Raw genomic sequence first — 25,038 nt, forward strand, 5'->3', positions numbered from 1 at the left:
TTGGGGAGTGGAGAGGGAGAAACAGGATGACTAGAGGTACTGGTTCAAATAATCATCCAACCCCAATGGATTAGCTCATTATCTCTACCCCTTGATCCTGCACTTATACTTTCGTTCTCCTCCCAGTTAGTATCGGGGGAGGCTAGGATGACCAGACAGCAAGTGTGAAAAACTTGGGGGTAATAGGAATCTATATAAGAAAAAGCCCCAAATATCGGGACTGTCCCTATAAAATCAGGACATCTGGTCACCCTAGGGGAGGCTTTTCTATCCTCCCTTTCTCTATGGCTTGTAATCTCGTGTTTAGGTTTCTCCAGCCCCTCTGCTTATTTCCACCTCATCTTGTCCTGCAGGTTTTCTTTCCACCCAATAGTCCACCCATTTGCTTCCTTAATGGGAAGGACTCTCAATCTGTGCCCAGTACAAGGAGGTGGAGAAATCCATGCACCAACCCTACATCTTTCCACCTCTTGCTCCCAGGGGCACCTCTACCACAGGGAAGAATTTCTCGTCCCCACGTCGACATTCAGTTTTGACCCTAGCTCTGGGTAGTATCCGGAGGTGCTTTGCTAGCTCCCACCTGATTAATGAACAGGCTGAAGCCATGTGCACCAGAAGCTTCTGGTGCCTCTTCCCTACCATTATCCAGACAGTCGGAGCTTTCTCTTTTTTTGGCCTGGAAGTCCCGTCCCAGCAAAATTCTGCAAAGCTCCATTCCATGTGTAGGCAGTAGTCTCTTTTTGTGTGCCCTTCACATCCACGGTGGAACACACTATGGTCCGAGCCCCGGATGGAGTTCCTCAGGTTCCTCCCTCTTCCTTTAATGCCCTTTCCCACCTCTTTCCCAGGTGTAGTCCCTTAAGCCAGTGATCCTTTCTGGGAATGTCTGCCTCAGCAAGCTCCTCGGTCAGTTTATCTGTGGCCTCCAGATTGACTGGCTGATGTCACCTGAGCCGTACTCAAGGAGAGTCTGTAGAAACTGTTCCAGATTCACAGGCTCCATACTCTCCCCCCACAGTTTCTGTGTCTGGCTGTAATCAATGCACAGCCCAGTTTGTTAATTACTGGGCAAATGCACGAGGCCATAATACCCCCAGTCCACCTTGTGGTACTAAATTTCTGGCGGTACTTTTCCATGGACAGGCCCACCTGGGTCCAGGATGGCTGCCAGAACCATGTCAGAGCGTCTCGCCTGCTCATCACTGAGAGCCAAATATGCTGCAAGTGCTTCCCTGGTAAAATAGGGTGCCAGCCAAAGGGCCCTCACGGGTCTGTTCCAACTGGCTCCTGCTGCCACGCTCTTAAAGGTGACCAGAAACGCATCAGGGTTTTCTGCAGATCCCATATTATGGAGTCCTGTGCCCGGTTTCTGCCTCCTGCCACGGGACACACCAAACTTTGCAGGGGTTGCACTGAACCTGGGCTTGCTCTCTTCTAAATTCCCGCAGGATCTTTTGCTGCTCAGCCTGCCAGGCAAGCGCAAGGACTGTTCCTCTGCATGGGGGGGACTGTTGGGAGGTCTGCAAAGCCTTCTGCATTTGTCCTTGCTGCTCTCTCAGCAATTGCTAAATTTCCTCCATTGCTGGCCCCCAGACTACAACTCAGAGGTTAGGTCAGAGGTTCAAACAGCAAACTGAAAAGACCATTACTCACTTATTTTGCTGTGGAAATGAATAACTAGCGAAGTACTAAGCTTAATATTTATTTTTCAAAATCACTAAAAAACCCCATATTTATGGAGATGCAGATTTACAGAACAGAGAAAGCAACTTTTGAAAATGTACAGTCTATTTCATATTATTGCACTCACTTTTTTATAATATACAAGGCATTTTAAAGGGGTTTCAATAAAAGAAGTAATATTTATATAAATAAGTGTCAATATACAGTATCATACAAGAAGTGTATCATCTTAACAGAACACACAAAACCTACCTAGATTGGGATTCCAATGTCTCACGTGATCTACTCTAATCCTCATCAATATTTTCATGTATACATTTACATACCCTAAATGCACAAGCAGCTAAACATTCCAACACCTGGCTGTGGATGACTGATTCAGCTTTTGGAGAGGGGGTGGGGAGAAAGATTGCAGAATGTTATCAGGACTAATTCTGAATGAGGGCTGATTGGAAATGTCAGTCACACAAACATTCTTAATACTTTATTACCCTCAAAAGGGTTTTGATAGGATTGGGATGAAAGTAACCAGCCATACTGCCTCCTCCCAACTTTAGGCTTAATCCTTTAGCCCTTAACACAGATACAATTCACAGAGAAGACAGTGAGAGGTTTTCATGCATAAGGACTGCAAGATATTGTATGCCCAGTATCATACTAGAGCCCAATCCCCTCCCCAATATCCAGTATGCACATCCTTCTGAGCTGCTCCAGCCTTGGAAGGCAGTGAATGCTAGATCTGTGACTGGTCAGCTTATCCAGAAGAAAGTCTGCCCTGCTGTGAAAGCCATTCCCTCCACTCCAGGTCCATGGTGAAGAACTGCAGACCTGTCTGGGGCCAGGGACAAATTAATGTCTATATACGTCCTGATTGGTAACACAATTATCTTTCTACCTGCAATAGTGTGGCCCTAAAGAGATACTATAGCCCTGAAATGCTTAAGGAATTGAGTGATGATCCTTAGTATGAAAAAGGACCATCTTGGGGATTGGCCTCCAATCAGTGAAGCGAACAATGAAAACCAAAAGTTATCTGCTTGGGTCTGGGGAACTTTCTGCATCATTCCTCACAAATCAGTGGTCAGCTGAAAGATGCTGAGTTGGTTCCTTGATCATTGTTCAGGACAGAAAAGGATTGTATCTTTGAGTCCTATGGCCCCATTCTTTTATCTTACAGCTAGAGAGAGACTCATCACAACTGATTCTGCTCTAACACCAACTTTCACACTGGTGTAAAACTCCTGACTTCCAATAAGTTACTCTGAATTAATACTGGTAGAAGTGAGACCAGAATCCATCATAGAAAATGTAAGGCTGTTGGCACCTTAAGATTCTTTCCTTGCTCAGTGATGTATAGGATAGGAAGGAGGCTTTGTATCTGTACCAGCTAAGGTGCTCAAGGAACCTCCATGGCTCATTTTGGCTTCTTCAGGACCCTAGAAAAGTAATAGTTTACAGTGTAATAAAGAATCATCCCTAGTAAATTTCAAGAGTACTGTAGAGTCATCTATTCCTAGAGAACAGTAATAGGTACATGTTGTATGATCTGCTTAGCCTGATTATTAGTTAGTTTTCTTTGCATACCTATTAATTTCACATTTCTAATCCATAGACTCCCACCCTGCATTAAGACATAGCAGGATTTCATTTGCATCATGTGTTGTACAACTCTTACTTTACCTCCACAAGGTGAAGATTGAATACAAATGACTGTTTTCTCCACTCTTTCCTTTTTGAAAGCAGATTCCTAGAACATGGACTTTTAAATTGCTGAGTAATGTTACCTCAACACAATTGCTGAAAAATACTATTGTAATAATTTTAACCCTCGTAGAATCAATAGAGGTCTTCTGTTTCCTATCACAAAACATGGCTTTGGCAAGAAGAATGATCACATGGCTTAATATGTCAGGATTAAAAAGTAATTATACAACAAACATAAAAATATCATTAGTAGAACTGTATCATAATACCCAGAACATGTTAATAAACCATAGCACTTAAATGTTAAGTTCATCATTCCTTTAAATTACATTTCATATTTTATCACACACACAAAAACCCACCTAGTTTTGATGTTGGCATTTGCCCAATATATATTTCTAAGTGTATGTACAATAAAAGAGAGTATTTGATAATGGAAAAATGAAAGCTTTCTAAATCACTCTCAGACAGTGAACAGTACCTGCAAATAAGTGTCTGAAAATCATATTATTCACTATATATCATTTTGAAGACACACCTCAAATTCAGAAAGCTTAACGTACAAGATAAAAAGCTTATTCTTTGAGTTCACACTAAAGTGAGGGATCTGTACGCTTCTTGGTTCAGAATTTAGTAAAGTTCTAATGCTGGACTGGAAAAAAATGCCGTTTTTCAAAACACAATTGTGGTTTACCTTTTAAAATAGCAGTGTCACTCCTGTACTGTGTGTATATGTGTGTGTGTGTGTGTGTGTATTCACTATATTGCATTAAACTCTACATGCATATTTATGTATCTACTATACGTACTGTTTGTCTAACTTCAGATTTTGATCATTCCTGAAAAAGGCATCACAATTTAATTGTCATATTTTCTCCCTGTTTTCAGCATAAATTTCAGCTAATCTTTTCCTCCCAACATGGGCCCTGATACCACAGTGAGGTCCATGGGGCTGGAATCCTGCGCCCACATTAAGCCTCACTAAAGCTAACAAGGTTGCATTCAAAGGCAGAGCTCATTGCAGGATCAGGGACAAAGCGAATCCAATTCTGCAGACACTCCATATGCAGAACTTCCACTAGCTTCATTGGAAATTCTGTGCGCGGAGCACCTGAAAGCCTCAGCCCCGCATTCATCTTTTCAGTACCCAGATGTTGTTGGTATCTCTCCCTAGATAGACAATCTAATGTTCATGTAACTTGAAAAAAAATCATATATATATATAGACAGAAAAGTTGTGCAACTTTTCTGTACACCTAATCTCTGGATGCGACAAGGAACTCTATGCACTTCCACACATCGCTAGTTGTATTCTAGCCAGAAACACTACCAAAAGAAAACGCTTCATTCAGTAAAGGCTATTGACCATAAAAATCATTTGAATAAATAGATTTAAATATGGTATAAACTAGAGATTGGTTCAAGCTACAACATTAAGGTCCCATCCAGACCTTTTCAACACCACATATCCAGCGAACATTCGTTATAAATATTGGGGCCATTTGCAGGTTGCTGAGCTGGCTCCAGGTTTGGATTTGGAACACCTCTATTGGTCAGGGCTGTTTTTGGGTCCATGATAATTTGAGGACACTGGACCAAACAACTTGTTCTCACTGTTAGGGATGATGGTTCCTTTTCACTCTGTCACTTGTGTGTTATTCAGTCATCTCAAACTTAAGCAAATAAATTGTTCTAACTTCTCATACCATATACTTTCTTCCCCTCAAACAGCAAACTATAAATAATACACAGGAAAACAACCTGTTATAGGTTATATATAAACTCTATACATGCTTTGAGTATTGGTGAAAAATCCAGGATAAGTGCAGGTAACATTCAACTGTTTCTGCAATATGGTTTTTCATCTAATGAGTTATGATCTATGCAGATAAAGCCAATTCCATAATTCAGAATCACCATCAACCAGTCCATTACCCACTCAATCCAAGTCATATTTACAACACGCACGGTGGCACACGTGCATGTCAAAATCAATATTTGAGAAGAAAAGTAATGATTAATAACCACTACCACAAGTGTGGCCAGTTCAAATCTAACTGGGCAAAATCGAGGTATTTGGACTCAAATGTTCAAACTTGAGTTTTTAAACTTAGGCAACAGTAATCCTCTTTTCGTCACCTAAATGAACGTGGGTGGATCTTTAGAGGTGCCGAGCCCACACTGAAGATAATGGGAACTGTGAGTGCTCAGCATCTTTGAAAGTCAGCCCACTTTTATTCAGGTGTCTAACGTTACGAACCCAAGTCTGAAAGTTCAGACTGCAATTTTTACACTCTAGTCTTAATTATACCCATAAGTGATACCCAAACTGCTACCATCCTTCCAGTCCTCTGCAGATAGTCATCCAACATTTGCAACAGATTTTCTTTCCCTAAACGAAGGTCTGCACACAGACTTCTAATGCATTAATATGGTGCGATGTTCAGATTTAATGAGATGTCACTGAGAGCTGATTTAACAGAGTTGTGTGTTCAGTTCATAGTTTTCTAGATGATTCTGAGCTTCATGAGAAAATGTTTGTGGTTTAGATTTACAAAGCTGTGCAAAATTATACTTCTTTTTGTCATGCTTTTTTAGCAAAACTGCACTTAGAAGAATAAAGTGAGATTGTTCCAGACATTCTCCTTTTATAACAAATACAGACTGGACCCCAAGTCAGTGTGTTGAAGTCAAGTTATAGCTAAGTGATACAGTATACAGTCAAAAAAACCCATCCTCGTGAACAGGATAGCAACAAATGAGTTATGCTCCCAATTTCCAAACACTAAAAATATTGGGAACAGGCAAAACATTTCAAACAGAATCTGCTAAAGGGTTTTGAAGTTCCATTAAAATACCACCTGACACAAAAGTCCTCTTACTGTTTGGCTTCTTACATCCTGGGAAAGTAAAGTTTATAAACACACTGCATGAAACCGACATGTTCCTTGTTTGCATATCACAGTGCTCTTCTGATGCTTTTAGCATGCCGCTACAGAGCATTAAGTCACTTCTACACAGCTTCAAAAATGTAAGGACAGCTTGTAGTCTGTTTTGAAAGGACTATTTCTAATGAACACGTTGCTTTAAACAAGTGTAGCTACAAACAGTGCTTCTGTCATACTGAAGTTCTGTGCTTTCTGATCAGCAACTGAACTGGTCCCTCTGGGACAGATTTAATGATGTTCCAGGCATCATAGTGCATGAGACCAAGTAATGATTTTCCACTAATGGCAACAATTTCATCTCCAGCTTCTATTTTTCCAGCTTGTTCTGCAGCGCCACCTATAAGCAAATAAGTTACAGTCAATATAAAAACAAAGGGATTGCTTTCCACTGTGGCAAATGGGAAATAAATGATTCTTCTAACAATGCCAATTGTATTATTAATCCCTGAGACTCAGCACTAACAATTTATTCCAACATAGTGCACACAGTAACAGTAAAGTGTTAACGTAGCTGAGATAATGTTAAATTCCGGTTGTTTGAGATGTTGTGTCAAACAAAGCTTCTGCTAAGATTAACTAAGCAATATGGGGGCATCAAAACTGCTGTATATTGGTCTAATATTTTGTAAGAAAACCTGTTGAATTAAATAAATGTGCATGTTCACATAGACAAAAATAGTTATTTCCACAGAAAATGTAACAGGCCATTTTTCGCCCAGGTATGAACCTCAAATGGAGTTTTATTCTCCAGAGGATAAAACAATGGACTGTGAAATCATTAGTAACAGTGAGAGGGCAAACAAGGTTTAGGATATAGACAGAGGTAAACTTCCTGCCCAGTTAGAAACCATATGTTAGTGATGAAAGTATATTTTCTCTATGATAACGTAGCTGTATCATCATGTATCAAGAAACACCAGTAGGAGTTGTAATTAATGACATAAATGGGAGTGTTCCAAATAATCACACAATGATTATTATACAAAATTAAAAGTGACCCTCCTCCACAAAATAAATGTTTAAATATTAAATGTTAAAAAGTGAAACTGATTTGTTGCTAGGCCATATAGATTTCATTTTGACTCTTTTCCTTTATAAGAGAATAGGAACATGGGGCCTGATCCTGCAAGATGCTGAGCACCCTTGGATCCCACCGAAGTCAATGGGAGCTAAAGAGGCTCAGTTCTTTGTAGAAGGCACTCGGCTTTTCACATGATTGTATCCATAAGAGCCAGGACTAAACCATGTGAAAAGTACTGGGCATTGGTTTCCACTCTGCATGCAACACATTTAAGTTTAACCATCTGGCTGACAGACAGAGCATCCAAGAATGGCAGCTTTCCAATGCACATGCACAGTGTATTGTACTCTTGGGAGAAGGCTGATCACTGTGCTAAGAGCACCTGAAGCAGAAAATTAACACCATATTGTAGATAAAGAACTTCAGAGGAAAGCTCAACAAAAACGAAAAAAGAGAAAGAAGTAAAAGGTCAGAGCAGGAGTAGTAGTATTTGGGAAGAACACAGAACCACGGTTTCACTGTGCTCTCCTTCACCGTAAGTATCAGCTTTGCTTTTCACAGGAATGGGAGACAAGAGGTGAAATGCTAGCTTGTTATAGAATACTGTTGTAATGCTAGATGAAATGATATTGCTGGCTGCAGTTCAATATTTATGGTAATGGGTAAGCCCAGCACATAATCACAGCACACTTATTCAATCTGTCCACATTAATCCTACAAACACTTGTCAGCAGGTGTGGCACTTACTACCACGATCAGTGTTTTTAAGAATAGGCCTTTAGTTATTAAGAGGTATAGAATGCATTAGAAAATAACTTAGGTCCATCATTATCCAATTCAACAAAGTCTGAACAGTGTGTAATAGAAGAAAATGGGATTATAGCCATGCAAATATATTTTCCAGATACCTTTAAATATTCTTTTTACAAGCAAAGGTCTGTCTCCAGAAATTGAAGCTTTTCCGCCATCAAGGCTGAACCCTAAGCCAGCAGAGGTTTTCCACAGTTCAACAGAAACGACACCACTCATATCCACAATTGGACCTGCAACAGAATACGTGCAATATTTTGTTATGGATCTACAATTCTTTGCTGTGGTGAGAAAATGATCCACCATTTAATTTCTACTAAAACTGCAACATGTTTTCAATCAAATTTTTTTAAGGGCACATGCATATTATGCAGTTGCACAACCCAGAGTGGCATGTGCAAGTCAGTTTTTGCAATGTGGAATTACCTATTAGGTGTGGAGTAATTCAGATTTCTCATGTTCAACAAGGATATGCCTAGACATTTTTGTGGGTAACATTAAGGAGGCCTGCTGAACATTTGCCCAACGGGATTTAGTAAAAATTAATTTTAAAAAATTGAAGTGTTTAAAAAAATCACAAGAACAATGAGCTGCAAAACTTTATAGTCTTCAATTTGATACCACTTATTTAGGTCTTGGATGATGGGTTTCTAAAGAGCAAGGCTGTCCAAACATTAATTTGAGCAAAACCCATTCACTTTTTTTTTTTTTTAAAGGGAGGGTTTTGTAATATACTGACTTGTGTGAATTTATGCTCCTGCTCGCTAATCAATCGATATGTCAGATCTCTACCAGTGTGTGTATGCTGTCCTCTAGCAGCTGGACCACAGAAGTTATAAACCATAATACTGCTACACCTAATAGAAATTATGCAGAAATCATGTAGAAATGGCCCCAGGAATTTGGAACAAAGGAATAGATGTGATATATCTTGATTTTAGTAAGGCTTCTGTCACAGTCACACATGACATTCTCAAAAGCAAACAAGGGAAATATGATTGAGATGAAGTTACTATAAGATGGGTGCGTAACTGGTCAAAAAGCCGTACTCGAATGGTAGTTGTCAGTGGTCCACTGTCAAACTGGTAGGATGTATCCAGTGGGGACCCACAAAATTTTCATTAATAACTTAGATAACAGAATGAAGAGTGTGCTTTTAAGATTTGCAGATGCCAGCAAACTGGGAGGGGTTGTTAGCACTTTAGAGGACAGGATTAGAACTCAAAATGACCTTGACAAATTGGAGAATTGGTCTGATTTCAACAAGATGAAATTCAATAAAGACAAATGCAAAGTACTATACTTAGAAAGATCAAAATCAATGTACAACTACAAAATGGGGGAACAACAGGCGAGGCAGTGGTACTGCTGAAAAGGATCAGAGGGGTTTATAGCAGAACACAAACTGAATACAGGTAAAAATTGTGATGCAGTTATGAAAAAGGCTAATATTGTACTGTAGGGTGACCAGATAGCAACTGTGAAAAAATGGGACAGCGGGTGTGGGGTAATAGGTACCTATATAAGAAAAAGTCCCCCAAAACGGGACTGTCCCTATAAAAACGGGACATCTGGTCACTCTATTGTTCTGGGGAATATTAACACAGGAGTCTCATATGTGATACGCTGGAGGTAATTGTCCCGCTCTGCGTGGCACTGGGAGGCCTCAGCTGGAGTATTCTGTCCAATTCTGGGTACCACACTTTAAGTAAGATGTGATTACACTGGCGAGAGTCCAGAGAAGAGCAATAAAAATGATAAAAGGTTTAGAAAATCTGACCTGTGAGGAAATGTTAAAAAAACGGGCATGTTTAGTCTTGAGAAAAGAGTAATGAGCTTAATCTGCAGCAATGGAGATTTAGGTCAGATATTGGGAAAAGCCTTTTAACTATAAGGTTAGTTCGTCTCTGGAATATGCTTCCAAGGATGGTTGTGGAATCGCCATCACTGGAGGTTTTTAAGACAGGTTGCACAAACACCTTTTGGGGTGGTCTGGGTTTACTTGGTCTTGTCTCAGTTCAGGGGGCTGGACTTGATAATTTCTCAAGCACACCTTCCAGCCCCACATTTCTATGATTTATGTTCTATTCCCTGCCCACTTCCTGCCCCAGTGACTGTCAAATTTATACAGCCATAAATTTAGTGCCAATTGTTGAATTTAAAAACTGTACCTTAGGCATCTGAGAATGAGCTTTGCCTAATGGGAAGGGGCTTATGTAAATGTATGGGCTAGTGTGCGTTTGTCCTGGGGGAATTCTGCACCCCTGTGCCATGCAGAATTTGTGCAGAATTCTGGGTTTTCCCCACAGAATTGGGGCTGCAGAGTTGCTGGCTGCCAGTAGGGGCCACTGGATTCTAGAGAGCCCAGCTTGCAGTGAGTGGAGGGCCCAGCCAAGGCTGTACAGTTTGGCTGCAGGCTTGATCCTCATCCTCCCAGGGACAGAAGAGGGCCTGGAAGAATTTTTATTGTGCGCAGAATTTTTTGGCACAGAATTCTCCCAGGAGTAACAGCTGCACTCTACAGGATGGACTCTAAGTGAGATCGTGTTGCTCTCTAGTAGCTGCAGCCCACAGAGGCTATGCACTCTTCAGCTCAAGTGGCAGGAGGACTTTTGGAGCAGAAAGTCAGGGGGTCCACCTACAGTGATGTCCATTAAGTCTATGTGGCCATAAAACTGTTACAGAAAGGCCATTCTAATCAAGATGGCATACTGCATCCTGACATATGTTGTTTCCAGAGACCACACCTCTACATCAAAATGAAGATACCAATAGGCTGCATATTAAAATTTCATGGACTACATTTAATCTGCAGCATACACTTTGACCACCCCAATTTGGTAATAAATATTTTGGGCCAGATCCTCATCTGGTGTAAATCTGCATGGTTCCATTGAAAACAATGGAGTTACACCAGTTTACAGAGCTGAAGATCACATCCATTTATTTATAAAGTGATTCCTCTCTCTCTGACGGGTATTTGGATGCTCTACTATGATTCAGGATAAAAACACGAGAAAGGCAAGAAAAATACCAGTATAGACGAAAACAGCCTCAGCTAAAGCCTAGAGCTGACAATTTCAAAAGTGGGTCACTGACTTTTCTGTGCCTCCATTTCTTGGTGCCGAGCTTGAACTGAGCACCTGGACTGCTAGTGGCAGATTACCCTGGAGCAGGGGTAGCAACCTACAGCATGCGTGCCAAAGGCAGCACGCGAGCTGATTTTCAGTGGCACTCACACTGCCCGGGTCCTGGCCATTGGTCCCGGGGGCTCCGCTACCAGCCTGGGGTACGTCTGCCGGCCCCCTGCCAGCCGGGGTTCCGTCCGCCGGCCCCGCTCAGCCCGCTACTGGCCCCGGGTCCCGGCCACCGGTCCCAGAGGCTCCACTGATGGCCTGGGGTTCTGTTTGCCAGCCCCCTCAGCACGCTACCAGCCCCGGGTCCCGGCCACCGGTCCAGGTGGCTCTGCTGCTGGCCTGGGGTACCGGCCACTGTGCCCCTGCCAGCCCAGGTTCCGGCCGCTGGTCCCGGCCACCGGTCCAGGGGACTCTGCTGCTGGTCTGGGGTCCCGGCCACTGGCCGGGGCTCTGCAGCCACTCCCAGCTGTGGTGCTCTGGCCCCAGCCTGGGGCAGTGAGGAGTGCAGACAGGGCCAAGAGGGGGCACAGCTCAGTGTGGATCGCATGGATTATTATTACTGGCACGCGAAACCTTAAATTAGAGTGAATAAATTAAGACTTGGCACACCACTTCCAAAAGGTTGCCGATCCCTGCCCTGGAGGGATGCTGCATTATCAGAGCTCTTGGCAATGACAGTTATTCATCATCACTGATTGATTCCTCTTCTCCAGGCTGGATATCAATGGAACCACTGAAGTGCAGCCCCAGAAACATCAGCAATATTCCTCAAGCAACACAACATGGTCAGAAAATATCAGCTGACCAGAATGGTAAAGTGTCCTAGTTCTAAAACCAGGAGACCCATTCAGAACATCTCAAGTATAATCTCGGCTCCAAAGCAAGGCCATGTGCCCATCCGGAACCTATTCATGAGGCCACTGAGAGCCACTGGGACCATGAGCTGCTAAATTGTAACTTTTCTCCAGTCTCATCTTTGGAATGGATTGGGATTTGGCTAGATCGCTCTGTTTTCTGTAATATCAAAATACCTTTCTTGTATATTTTAATAAAAACGTAATAAAAATTAAATTCTGCCATTTCATAGATCAGTTCCACTCCCTGTGAATAATAAACTGTACTTCTAGATTTGGTTTCTTTGTTTTTGCACTCACTATTGTTATTTTAAACGCCTTCAAACACATAATCCCCAATTTCATCCTGGATTGGACGAGCATGTGTAAATCAAAAATAGTTTGTCTTTTGCCATAAGGTTATGAAATAATCATTTTAACTATTAACAGGAGTCCTGTTAGACCTGATGCATGCCGTACTGAAGTCAATGGAAAAACGGCCATAAACATGAACAGGAGTTGATGCGGGCCCTAAATATTCATCTAAGTGTCTACCTTTTTATGACGGCTTCTAAAAATTGCATTTGGCTTCCAAAGAGTACAAATAAAAGTTAAAATGAATTTCATTTGCTTTCTCTGATCACCTAAGAAACAGACACTTATAATCTGAAGCATATGGACATTTTCCCTTGGTCTGCTCTGCAGTGACTCCCTTCCAACTATTCTTGGACTAAGATCATACCTGTTCCTATTTCCATGGTAACATCCTTTCCAGGCACAAAGTGTTTTCTGCCGGTAGCTGATATTTCAAGTCTGGATGAAATCTTTTCTCGGTCTTTCTTTTTCTCGATGACAATGACTGCATATTTGTGCAGTCTTGCCTGATGCACAGCATTCAGAACATCTCCATGGACTGAACCCGCCAGAGACATGCCATTAATTGACAGAATGAGATCTCCACAATGGATAGTTCCTTCTTGAGACGCCACACCCTTTGAAAACACCCTGTGGACCTAAAAGAAAGATTATTACTTAATACTCTGATAGTATCAGGAACACGCATAGTGCTGTACAAATCAGATAAAGGTGAAGGCTCTGCCCCAAAAAGCTTACAATCTAAGAGTCTGATATTCTAAACACCATCAGGTATAACGTTTACCCTCAGGTCTTGTCTTCACTGTGGGCTAAATTGGTGCTGCTGCAATCAATGCAGCGGCGTCAATTTAGTGGGTCTGGTGAAGACATGATAAGTTGATGGGAGAATGTTCTCCCATCAACTTCAGTATTCCACCACCTCAATGAGAGGCTGAAGCTATGTCGACAGGAAAACGTCTCCCGCCAACATAGCACGGGGTAGGCACTGCGGTAAGTTGCTGTAGACTACGTCAACGTAAGTTACGTTACTTGAGTTGTGTAACTTACATCTACTTACCCTGCAGAGTAGACAAGGCCTCGGTGAGGGTATATCAGTAAAGATAGGGAAATATTAATGACATTGTTAAAGGGACTGGTGAGACCTCATCTGGAATACTGCGCACAATTCTGGTCACCCATGTTTAGGGCCCTACCAAATTCACCGTCCATTTTGGTCAGTTTCACAGTAATAGGATTTTTAAAATAGTAAATTTCAGTTATGGGGTGGTCGCAAAATTATTGTAGGGGGGGTTGGGGTACTGTAACCCTTACTTCTGCGCTGCTGCTGGCAGCGGCGCACTTCAGAGCTGGGCCGCTGGAGAGCGGCGGCTGCTGGCCGGGAGCCCAGCTCGGAAGGCAGCACTGTCTCCAGCAGCGCAGAATTAAGACTGGCATGGTATGGTATATTGCCACCCTTCCTTCTGCGCTGCTGCGTGCAAAGCCGGGCCCTCAGTCAGCAGCGGCCACTCTCTGGCCACCCAGCTCTGAAGGCAGCAGCACAGAAGAAAGGCTGCCATGGTATGGTATTGCCACCCTTACTTGTGCTGGCGGGGTGCTGCCTTCAGAGCGGGGAGCCCGGCCAACAGCCGCAGATCTCCGGCCGCCCAGCACTTAAGGCAGTGCAGAAGTAAGGGTGGCAATACTGTGACCTTCCCCCCCCCTAAAATAACCTTGTGAGCCCCCTGCAACTCCCTTTTGGGTCAGGACCCCCAATTTGAGAAATGCTGGTCTCCCCTGTGAAATCTGTATGGGATAGGGTAAAAGCATGTAAAAGACCTGATTTCACAGGAGGAGACCAGATTTCACGGTCTGTGACGCGTTTTTCATGGCCGTGAATTTGGTAGATCTGAAAAATTGAATTCAAACTGGAATAGGTTCAGAGCAGAGCTACTAGGATGATCTGGGGAACAGTAGGCCTATTTTATAAGAGGATACTAGCAAAACGAAGGCTGACAGAGGATCTGACTACTCTCTGTAAGTACATCAGGGGATAAATATTGGGGCGAGAAGAGCTATTAAAGCTGAAGGACAATGATGACACAAGAATAAATGGATATAAACTGGCCAGGAATAAATTTAGGCTGGAAACTAGAAGAAGGTTTCTAACCATCAAAGGAGCCTGCCAATTGGAGTAGTGGGGCCAAGTAAGCCAACTAATTTTAAGATAGAGCTTAATAAATTTATGAATGGGGTTATATGACAGGGCTCCTTGCTATAGGAGAGGACAGGACTCGATGACCCAGGAAGTCTCTTTCTGTCCTATGTTCCTATGAGGTGCCCCAAGCACGATGCCAGGTTAAAGTGTCTGCAAGATTGGGCACAAAGAAGTAGCTGCAGAGATAACTGTGTATTTTACATTGGCTGTTACATGGTCAACTGTGCAGCTTCGAGTGCCTTTTTGTGGTGATTTGGCTGTTCCAATACTCTCTTCACCATCACAGATTTAACAGTCTTTTTGGTTATGTAAACTATTTTTTCCTTGCAAATATGGAAAATTCTAGAGGGCAATTAGAGTGGAGAAAATCTGGAGTAACCCCTTGGGCTCCAGTAGACTGGCTCAAGATTTGTGCTGGTGTAACTGATAGAAGAAAATGACCCGAAAGCAGCAACTTTGGATTTTTAAAGACTCATTTACAAGATGCTGAGCAGCTGTTGGAGCACTGTTATATGCTTCCTTTCAAAAAGGCTCATGCTGTGAATTTGTGAGGACAATTCTATATGCTTATCTCAAGGTATTTCATAGACTGTCTGGCACTTACGAGGGGGAGTGCAAGTCTTTTGGGCATCCCCTAGAAAGGACCCAATGCCCTGCTGTACCTCACCCCAACACAGTCCCCAGGAGGAGGCCCTGCTAAAGAACCCTAGTTTCAGAGGCTAACGTTTCCAGGCAGGTTTCAGAGGCAGTGTAAGGAGGCACTCCCAGTGAGGCGCTAACTAACTGTAGCTGTGTTTAGGCTCAATATCTTGAAAGAAGGGTGTAACTCAGAGGGGAGACATATAAGGAGGCACTTCTGACCAGAAGCCAAGGCAGGAAGCTCTGGGAAAATGCAGGAGCTACCATGCATATATGTAAGGCTGTAAGGCAGGGGTGCAGCTTGAAACATTGCTATATTAGTGTCAGTTTGGATTAAAAATGAACCCCCTTAATAATACCCTACCTGGCAGGGGAGTTTTTGTGCTTAAAAGTGGATTCGTGGGTGAAATTTTCTCTTGTTATTTTCCCCCTGATCCCAATATGTGCTCCACAAACAGCCTCATCACCCTGGCAGAGCCTACCCCTGCTCCCACTCAAATCAATGGGAGTTTGACTACTGACTTCAATAAGAATGGAGCCAGGTCTCAAATGAGTTACCATTCCTATAGGTGTCACTGTGGTCCTGTCGCAGGGCAGAGGTATAAAACCTTTGGATGCCCTGCTAAAGACCTTGCTTCCCTTTAGGGTGGCGGGTGTATGAGCCAAGACCCTTAGCAGGGAGCCCAGCTGCAGGCCCTAATGAGGGCAGGCTCAGTGTGGTCTGCTGAGCCTAGTGGAACCAGCTGGGTTGATGACTGGGAAGGCATATAAACCCAGGGAAGAGCTCAGGATGGGGGTAGCCAGGCAGAAAGATAGGAGGGTTGAGGCTCTGTCTCTGCTGGCTGACACAAGCCTCAAAGGCCAGAGGACCCAGTGCGGGGTCGGAGCAGGGACAGGTGTTGGGGGAATCGGGACTGTACAGCCACTGTAAATAAAAGAACACGGGTGAAGCACCTGCAAGAGGCATCTGAGACCCTTTCTTTGGCCAGCCCAAGCATAGGGACAAGGGGAAGGAAATTTGTGCCGCCCTGTAACAGGTCCAAAGACTGAGGCATGCCCTCCTCCTACTCTCAGCATCTAATGGGTTCATCTTCATAAGTGTGGAATCTAAAAGCTTTCCCACTTCAGAGGGCTTGCTGCATGGCACATTGGTTCTCTTGTTTTTCTCTCTCTCACTGGTTCTACTTTTTGATAGTGTTTCAGTTGTTTGGTATCACTTTTTTATTCCTTGGGATCACTTACTGGCACTTACAATGTCCTGGGTTTAAAAGTACCTTATAAATAGTAATTATAATTAGTTTTCACTTGTCACCAAAAGTACATTGTGAAGCAAAATCCAGAATGTTTGCCTCAGTCTGAAACAGCTGTCCTTAGGTTTATAAAAACATTCCATACCTGGACACTTTATGACAAAAGTTCAAAAGCTGGAAACTGAAATCTACTTACATTTCAGGTTACATTAAAGGTTACATTTACCTTGAGTATGTGGGATTTTATTTATATCCCTTGGGATTTTGATGCAGTTGATCCCATAGATTAATAATCCAGTTACATATTAATCTAAGAAGCACTTTTAAATCTAGTTTGAAAATGTAATTGACATCCATTTTCAGTAATAAAAATATTGCATCAACTTATTTTTCACCCAGGCACTTCCCTCTCTGATTTCATGATAGCATGCAGCAGCCTCTCAAAGTCCCTGGTTTATGACTTTGCAGTGACACTTGCTAGATGAACACTTGATCTAATTACCAGCTTGCCTTGCAGTCAATTTTGCTGAAAAAGACTTGCGGTCATCACTTACTATGATAGATTTCTGCTCCAGATCTATCCCTCCAGCGACACTAAATCCCAGGCCAGCACCTTCTTCTTTATTCAAGACCACAAAGTAAGCTTCTTCTTTGCTCTAACAATAGAACAGAAGATGGTGAGGGAAGCCACAGATCAAGACAAAACACCCACGCAAGCTAAAGAGTCCCACTCTCACACTACTGCAACTTGAGTTTACAGTTTTAAAAAGCTAATGTCGTTCTTGTGAAAGGAGTCAGATTGAAGTCGTGTGTTTATTCACACAGTGGGTACAGCATGAGCAGCAGTGCAGGCTCTCTCAGAAGACAGTAACGGGGGCTCTTCCATCAAGCCGACAAAGAGCTGATCGCTGGAAGCTGAAGCCAGACAAATTCAGACTAGAAATAAGGCACACATCTTTAACAGGCAGGGTAATTAACTAACGAAACAACTTAAGCAGGGATGTGCTGGGTTGATCATCACTGGCAATGTTTAAATCAAGATTGGATTTTTTCTAAAAGACATGCTTTAGTTCAAACAGGAATTAATTCAGGGGTGGCCTGTGTTATATGGGGAGTCATAGAGTTTAAGGCCACCAGATCATTCAGTCTGACCCCTTGTATAGCACAGGCCACCAACACCACCCCACACCCACACACTAAACCCAACAACCAAAATTAGACCAGAGTTTTACAGCCCGTGGGAGACTAGAGTGTTTTATACCACAGGCAACGAATAGGAGGGCCCAAAGTATGCCAGTGCCCAAGGCCCCCCGCAATGGCACGGAAATGATTAAGCAGCCTTGTTGACACCTCAGAGCCCTGGCCCACCCCTTCCAATGTCCCTTTCTCCAGCTGTGGCCATCCCTGATGCTTCAGAGGAAGCAGACTAAAAAAACCCCAGAAAACATGGGGCGAGGGAGCCCTTCCTGACCCCTGCAGCTGGCTGATTGAAGGTCAGACTAGATGATCACAGAGGACCCTTTCTGGCCTTATAATCTATTAATCTAAGACAACACCATGGCACCCTAGTTCTACCCTGAATGGATCCTGAATAGTTCGGTTTCTGCACCTGTTCAGCTCTTGGACTTCTACCGAAGGGGATGTCTACACTGTAACGGCTGGGTGTGATTGCAGCTCGAGCTGACATACCTGAGCTAGCTTTAATCTCGCTAGCTCAGGTCCCAGAATAGCGAAGCCACGGCAGCATGAGCTTCAGCCTGGCTTATCCCCATGAGTAATTACCCAGGGTGCTAAGCGGGTTTGTCCAGCCCACGCTGACATTCACACTCTTGTGTCTTTACTGCTCCAGGATCCAAATGAGCTAGATGAAATCTAACTCACGTATGTTGCCCTGAGATGCAATCATATCCCGTGATTAAAGTCGAGGCATACCCTAGGACTGCCAACAAGAATTGTGCATGAGACTAACTGGTTTCACATAAATCCAGTCACCAGTCATCAGCTGGTGACAACTATCAGCCATTCCTGACCTGGACTGAATTCAAGCCAACGACCAATAAATAAAAGGTATCCTATTGCCAAACCCATGGGCTGTCCAGTCTATCACAGTTTCATGCAACATACTAAGGAGGACTACGATGTACTGTATTTACCTTTCAGTACCAACCACTAAGGGAGCTAGTGAACAGACGAGTTTGAGAGGGAGATCTCCCTGCTGAACAAGGTGTGAATGAGCTTGTTTGGCTTTTTGGCTGTTAGTTTTTCTCTTTCAGGATACTCAAAGGTGTCAGTTGGGATTGTGTGTTTGGGGACTGTTTGAGTCTTTGTTCCCTTGATCATCTTTGATCAGATTCAATCAGCCCTTGATCATCCTTAATCATCTTTGATCATAGATTCATAGATTCATAGATATTTAGGCCAGAAGGGACCATTATGATCATCTAGTCTGACCTCCTGCACAATGCAGGCCACAGAATTTCACCCACCACTCCTAAAAAAGACCTCACATCTATATCTGTGCTATTGAAGTCCTCAAATTGTAGTTTGAAGACCTCAAGGAGCAGAGAATCCTCCAGCAAGTGACCCGTGCCCCATGCTACAGAGGAAGGCGAAAAACCTCCAGGGCCTTCCAATCTGCCCTGGAGGAAAATTCCTTCCCGACCCCAAATATGGCGATCAGCTAAACCCTGAGCATATGGGCAAGATTCATCAGCCAGATACTACAGAAAATTCCTTCCCGGGTAACTTGGATCTTACCCCATCTAAAAACCCATCACAGGCCATTGGGCCTATTTACCATGAATATTTAATTACCAAAACCATGTTATCCCATCATACCATCTCCTCCATAAACTTATCGAGTTTAATCTTAAAGCAAGATAGATCTTTTGCCCCCACTACTTCCCTCGGAAGGCTATTCCAAAACTTCACTCCTCTGATGGTTAGAAACCTTCGTCTAATTTCTAATCTAAATTTCCTAGTGGCCAGTTTATATCCATTTGTTCTTGTGTCCACATTGGTACTGAGTTTAAATAATTCCTCTCCCTCTCTGGTATTTATCCCTCTGATATATTTATAGAGAGCAATCATATCTCCCCTCAACCTTCTTTTAGTTAGGCTAAACAAGCCAAGCTCCCTGAGTCTCCTTTCATAAGACAAGTTTTCCATTCCTCGGATCATCCTAGTAGCCCTTCTCTGTACCTGTTCCAGTTTGAATTCATCCTTCTTAAACATGGGAGACCAGAACTGCACACAGTATTCCAGGTGAGGTCTCACCAGTGCCTTATATAATGGTACTAAAACCTCCTTATCCCTACTGGAAATACCTCTCCTGATGCATCCCAAGATGACATTAGCTTTTTTCACAGCCATATCACATTGGCAGCTCATAGTCATCCTATGATCAACCAATACTCCAAGGTCCTTTTCCTCCTCCGTTACTTCTAGTTGATGCGTCCCTAGCTTATAACTAAAATTCTTGTTATTAATCCCTAAATGCATGACCTTACACTTCTCACTATTAAATTTCATCCTATTCCTATTACTCCAGTTTACAAGGTCATCCAGATCCTCCTGTAGGGTATCCCTGTCCTTCTCTAAATTAGCAATACCTCCCAGCTTTGTATCATCTGCAAACTTTATTAGCACATTCCCACTTTTTGTGCCCAGGTCAGTAATAAAAAGATTAAATAAGATTGGTCCCAAAACCGATCCTTGAGGAACTCCACTGGTAACCTCCCTCCAACTTGACAGTTCACCTTTCAGTAGGACCCGTTGTAGTCTCCCCTTTAACCAATTCCCTATCCACCTTTCAATTTTCCTATTGATGCCCATCTTATCCAATTTAACTAATAATTCCCCATGTGGCACAGTATCAAACGCCTTACTAAAATCTAAGTAAATTAGATCCACTGCGTTTCCTTTATCTAAAAAATCTGTTACTCTCTCAAAGAAGGAGATCAGGTTGGTTTGGCACGATCTACCTTTTGTAAAACCATGTTGTAATTTGTCCCATTTACCATTGACTTCAATGTCCTTAACTACCTTCTCCTTCAAATTTTTTTCCAAGACCTTGCATACTACAGATGTCAAACTAACAGGCCTATAATTACTTGGATCACTTTTTTTCCCTTTCTTAAAAATAGGAACTATGTTAGCAATTCTCCAATCATATGGTACAACCCCTGAGTTTACAGATTCATTAAAAATTCTTGCTAATGGGCTTGCAATTTCTTGTGCCAATTCTTTTAATATTCTTGGATGAAGATTATCTGAAGACACTTGCAAGTGAAAAATTCTATTTTCTACAGTATGACATGGGATGTGCAAAAGCAAGGCTTGACAGCACTGGAATTCCAGGTACCACAAGGACCATTCCACTTCACATCCCAGCAAAGGGCGGAGAGAACTCTTCAGTGATCTGAACACTTTGGGCTAAATTCAGCCTCAGTATAAACAAGTGGCACTCCAGTGAAGACCATGGAATGGCACCTGCTTTCACCAGGGCTCAACGTGGCTTATAAAACTGATTTATATGAAATGGTGGGCTACTGCCAGAGCACAGAGTTTGCTACGCTGGATGAGACTATCAAGTTGGGTGTCTTGCATTCATCAGTTATTAGGGTGAAAGGAATACTGTTATGAACAGCCTGTATAGACATTTTCCAGTATAAATAAGACAATAAACAATAGTCTGGTGGCAGTAACAAGATATTAACTGGACCTGCTGCAAATCATCAGGCGCTGACACTGTAAAGCAGCATCTGGCCTTGGATCGTGTCCAGCTCTTAGCATTTCCAGGAACTGCCAATGCTTAAATTAATGGCATCTCATTAGAATCGAGGCCCTGACACAGTTTAATCTATTTACCATTAAATGACATATTTAGTTCACTGGACTGAAAATGTGTTTAACTCAGAGGGTTGTCTTTTAAATTAAAGCCCCAGTCTAAAAGGCATGGGGGAAGCGAACACTATTAAGGGTTGTACTGTAAATATAATGGGCCTGATTCTTGGCCACACTATGGGTGTTCTGTGGCAATTCAGTGGCCTTTGGAGGATTCCCTTGTGTGAAGGGCAGCTCTGGGGAGCTCTGGGCCAGTCTAAGAGCTGGCCAGGGTGGATTGGGAGCGACCCGAGGTAGACTGCTAAGGTGTTGCAGGGTGGGGAAAGGGAAACGGCGAATTCCTGGGGGGTCGCAGCAAACTAGAGACTGCATCTGCAGTGATGCATCAGGTTATTGAGGGAGGAATTCGCTGGGGGTGAGAGAGGAAAGAAAACATCTCCTGTGATGGTCTAAATAATACTTAGTCCTGCCTTGAGTGCAGGGGACTGAACTAGATGACTTCTCCAAGTCCCTTCCAGTTCTATGATTCTGTGATGCATTGGAGCTGGAAAGACCCGTGCACAAAGCTGTTGTCCCCACCCCTCACTGAGCACCCCGTGTAGAGGTGTTCCCCAGAAGAAAGCGGATGTGACCAAACATCCCACGGCCCGGTAACCCCTGGCTGCCAGAAAAGCCCTATGGGGCTGTAACCAGCTGGTTTAAGTCAGAGCAGCCTTCTGTCACTGGATGAGAAAACGAAAGAATACAATAATTATAAATGAGTTCAACACTAAAATCCAGGAGGGTCCTTAGCACAGTGTGCTAAATGCAGCAGATTGCATGGTAACGGTATCCAGCTATCCTGTGTACATAGTAAGTATGTGGCTGCACATTAACACCCTACTTCTACTTCATATTCTGTCATGCAGCTCTGCCTGGAATGCACCTACTGTTTCCCCCACCTGCTATTCTGATATCACCTCAGCTTTTCCTGGTTTCCTAGGACTAAACATCCCAGTCCAGGCACATACACAATCTGAACATTATCTCATTCTTGCTTTTCACAGCTATGCCCCATAAGGACATGGCATACTGTAATACCTTCCATCTGATAATCCAGTTGTGCTTCACAGGAATCCATTAATCTAAGCGCACAACCACCCAGTGGGGCCAGTAATTATTACTAGCCCTATATTACAGATGAAGAAACTGAGGCATGAAGTGCTCAGGTTCCTGATCCTGTGAGCTGCTGTGCATACTCATCTTCCCAAAGTCTTCATCTCAACAGACTGGGCACTAAGTGACTTGCCCAACGTCACAGAGGAAATCAGTGGCACGGCGGGAAGGAGCTCTGATCTCAGTTCTGTCCCTTAACCACAAGGCGAGCCCTTTAAAACCTAGCACTAGTTTAACAATAATAAACAAAAACAAAAAAAACCCGATCTGCACAACAATTATCTTTCAATGTTCTCTTTTTTCTTTATTTTCCTAATATTTATTCAGAGATTCAAAGCCCCAAAGGGAGCCCTATGATCATCCAAGTCTGACCTCCTGCATACCACTGGCAAGAGAACTTCCCTCTAATAATTCCCTTTGAACTACAGTATTTTTCTTAAAAAAAAATCCAAACTTAATTTCAAAATTGCCAGTGATGGAGACTCCACCACAACTCTTGGTAAATTCTCTGAATAGTTAATTGCCCTCATTGTTTTTGAACGCTAGCAGGAAATTCAGCACTGCACAGACATAAAGGAAGACACAATCTCTGCCCAGAGGAGCTTCCAGTCTGAATCAGACAAAGACGCCCACATCATATTTCAGTGCTTGTATAATTCTGAAGAACTCCTCTATTGTAGGCTTCAATTCAGTACGTGACTAAAGTTTTCCAGCCTATGTGCCATACTGGCCTTAAGTGTGATATGAGAAACTATGCAGACATAGAGTCCTTCCAAAAAGCATTCAGTTTTATAAATATTTGAGTTCTCTGATTTTAAAAACGGGCATGAATAAATAATCTCTCTAAGATTCCATGTAAAATACTTGAAAGTGCATTTAAATTATTTTTGGCCACGAGTAAAATCCAGTTCTAGTATTTCTGGAAAAGCTGCCATACCCACCTGGGCTCACCCAGCTCTGGAGACTCAAAAGTTTTAACTAGGCTGTCCTGGGAAATATAAAATCAAGTCACTCTAGGAGGTCCTGGTTCTCCCCATCCCATCTCATATTTGAAACTGTGACCTTCACAAATAAAGTTCAGAAACTTTCCAAATCTACCTCACTAGCTGGTGATATGCACCAGATGTCACTTACACTCAATTCCTCAAGTGTTGTGGTTACCATGTGAATACTCACACACTCGCACATGTGCATGCAGGCTAAATTGGCAACAATTTCACTTGGGAGGCTTTTAGGAACCTGGCCACTGAAGGTTGCCTTAGTACAGTGCCTGGCCTCCGTGGACCAGTGGGGTAAGAGAGAGGAGCCAGGAGCCTCTTGCAACATTGGGTGTCCCGAGCAGCCATGCTTCATGTTGCTGCCAAGCTGCCAGTACACATTTAAACCAAGATTATTCTGTTTTCATCGCCTTTAATGATAATAAAAAACAGGAAGCTTACAGTAAGTGCGAAGATTGGCATTTCATGTTTGGCTGAGAACTTGGTTTGAGCCAGATGGGGTTAACGGTGTTAAAGCTGGCCTGCAGCTACTTGCTAGCTCAAAGACTTTCTAAGCTCTGGTAGTGCCTGACACAGAGACATGCTCCACCAACAGATTTGCAGAATAGACCATTTCACTGTGGATCACAATTGCTTTCACATTAGAGGAGTAAGCCAGTTATACCTGCCATCAAAATAACTTTTAAAAAGTCCTTCAAATGAACCACATGAGTTTATGGCAGACATTCTAAGCTACAAAATTAGGGGCAAGCAGTGGTGCCATCAACGGTGATAGGTTATCACTGAAAATGGGGCTACTGGATGTCTTCTAAACCTGTCTGGAATGGATCTTAACCTGTATTAAAAAAGAACTTACTTACATAGATAACTAAAATGTGGCTAAAAGAAAAGGAGGACTTGTGGCACCTTAGAGACTAACCAATTTATTTGAGCATGAGCTTTCGTGAGCTACAGCTCACTTCATCGGATGCATACTGTGGAAAGTGTAGAAGAGCTTATTATATTATGTTGTTATTATATTGTGTGTATATAATAAGCTCTTCTACACTTTCCACAGTATGCATCCGATGAAGTGAGCTGTAGCTCACGAAAGCTTATGCTCAAATAAATTTGTTAGTCTCTAAGGTGCCACAAGTACTCCTTTTCTTTTTGCGAATACAGACTAACACGGCTGTTACTCTGAAACCTAAAATGTGGCTAGTGATTTTAAGTTTTGATCTTCCATTTCTTACCTCTGCCTGTTCTTTGACTTCTTGGAGCACAGTGATGATATCACATTTTGCCTTTACTGATGATAAAACAGATTGCAGTTTCTGCTGGTCCAGGGTTGAGACTAATAGCTGGTCCAAGCTAAAAATAATATACACATAAATGTAAAACGCTGCACTGTATTTCTGTCAGAATGAAGGGATATGTTTCAGTACTAAGTACAGTACATTTCACATT

At 42.8% G+C, this 25,038-nt stretch overlaps 1 protein-coding gene across 8 annotated transcripts in view; it reads right to left on the bottom strand.

The window, feature by feature from the left end:
* Window positions 1-1,686: 1,686 nt before the first annotated feature.
* PDZD2 (PDZ domain containing 2) overlaps window positions 1,687-25,038 on the bottom strand; it is a 320,331-nt gene continuing 296,979 nt past the window's right edge. For all 8 annotated transcript variants that reach the window (XM_048851666.2, XM_048851665.2, XM_048851664.2 and 5 more), the window contains 5 exons: window positions 24,825-24,942; window positions 17,149-17,250; window positions 12,879-13,149; window positions 8,265-8,399; window positions 1,687-6,672 (listed from right to left, as the gene is read on the bottom strand). In XM_048851666.2, the coding sequence (XP_048707623.2) occupies window positions 6,506-6,672; window positions 8,265-8,399; window positions 12,879-13,149; window positions 17,149-17,250; window positions 24,825-24,942 (793 nt within the window). In that variant the 3' untranslated portion in view covers window positions 1,687-6,505. The remainder of the gene's footprint in view (window positions 6,673-8,264; window positions 8,400-12,878; window positions 13,150-17,148; window positions 17,251-24,824; window positions 24,943-25,038) is intronic.

Source organism: Caretta caretta, chromosome 5, assembly GCF_965140235.1.
Source record: "Caretta caretta isolate rCarCar2 chromosome 5, rCarCar1.hap1, whole genome shotgun sequence".
Taxonomy (NCBI): domain Eukaryota; kingdom Metazoa; phylum Chordata; order Testudines; family Cheloniidae; genus Caretta; species Caretta caretta.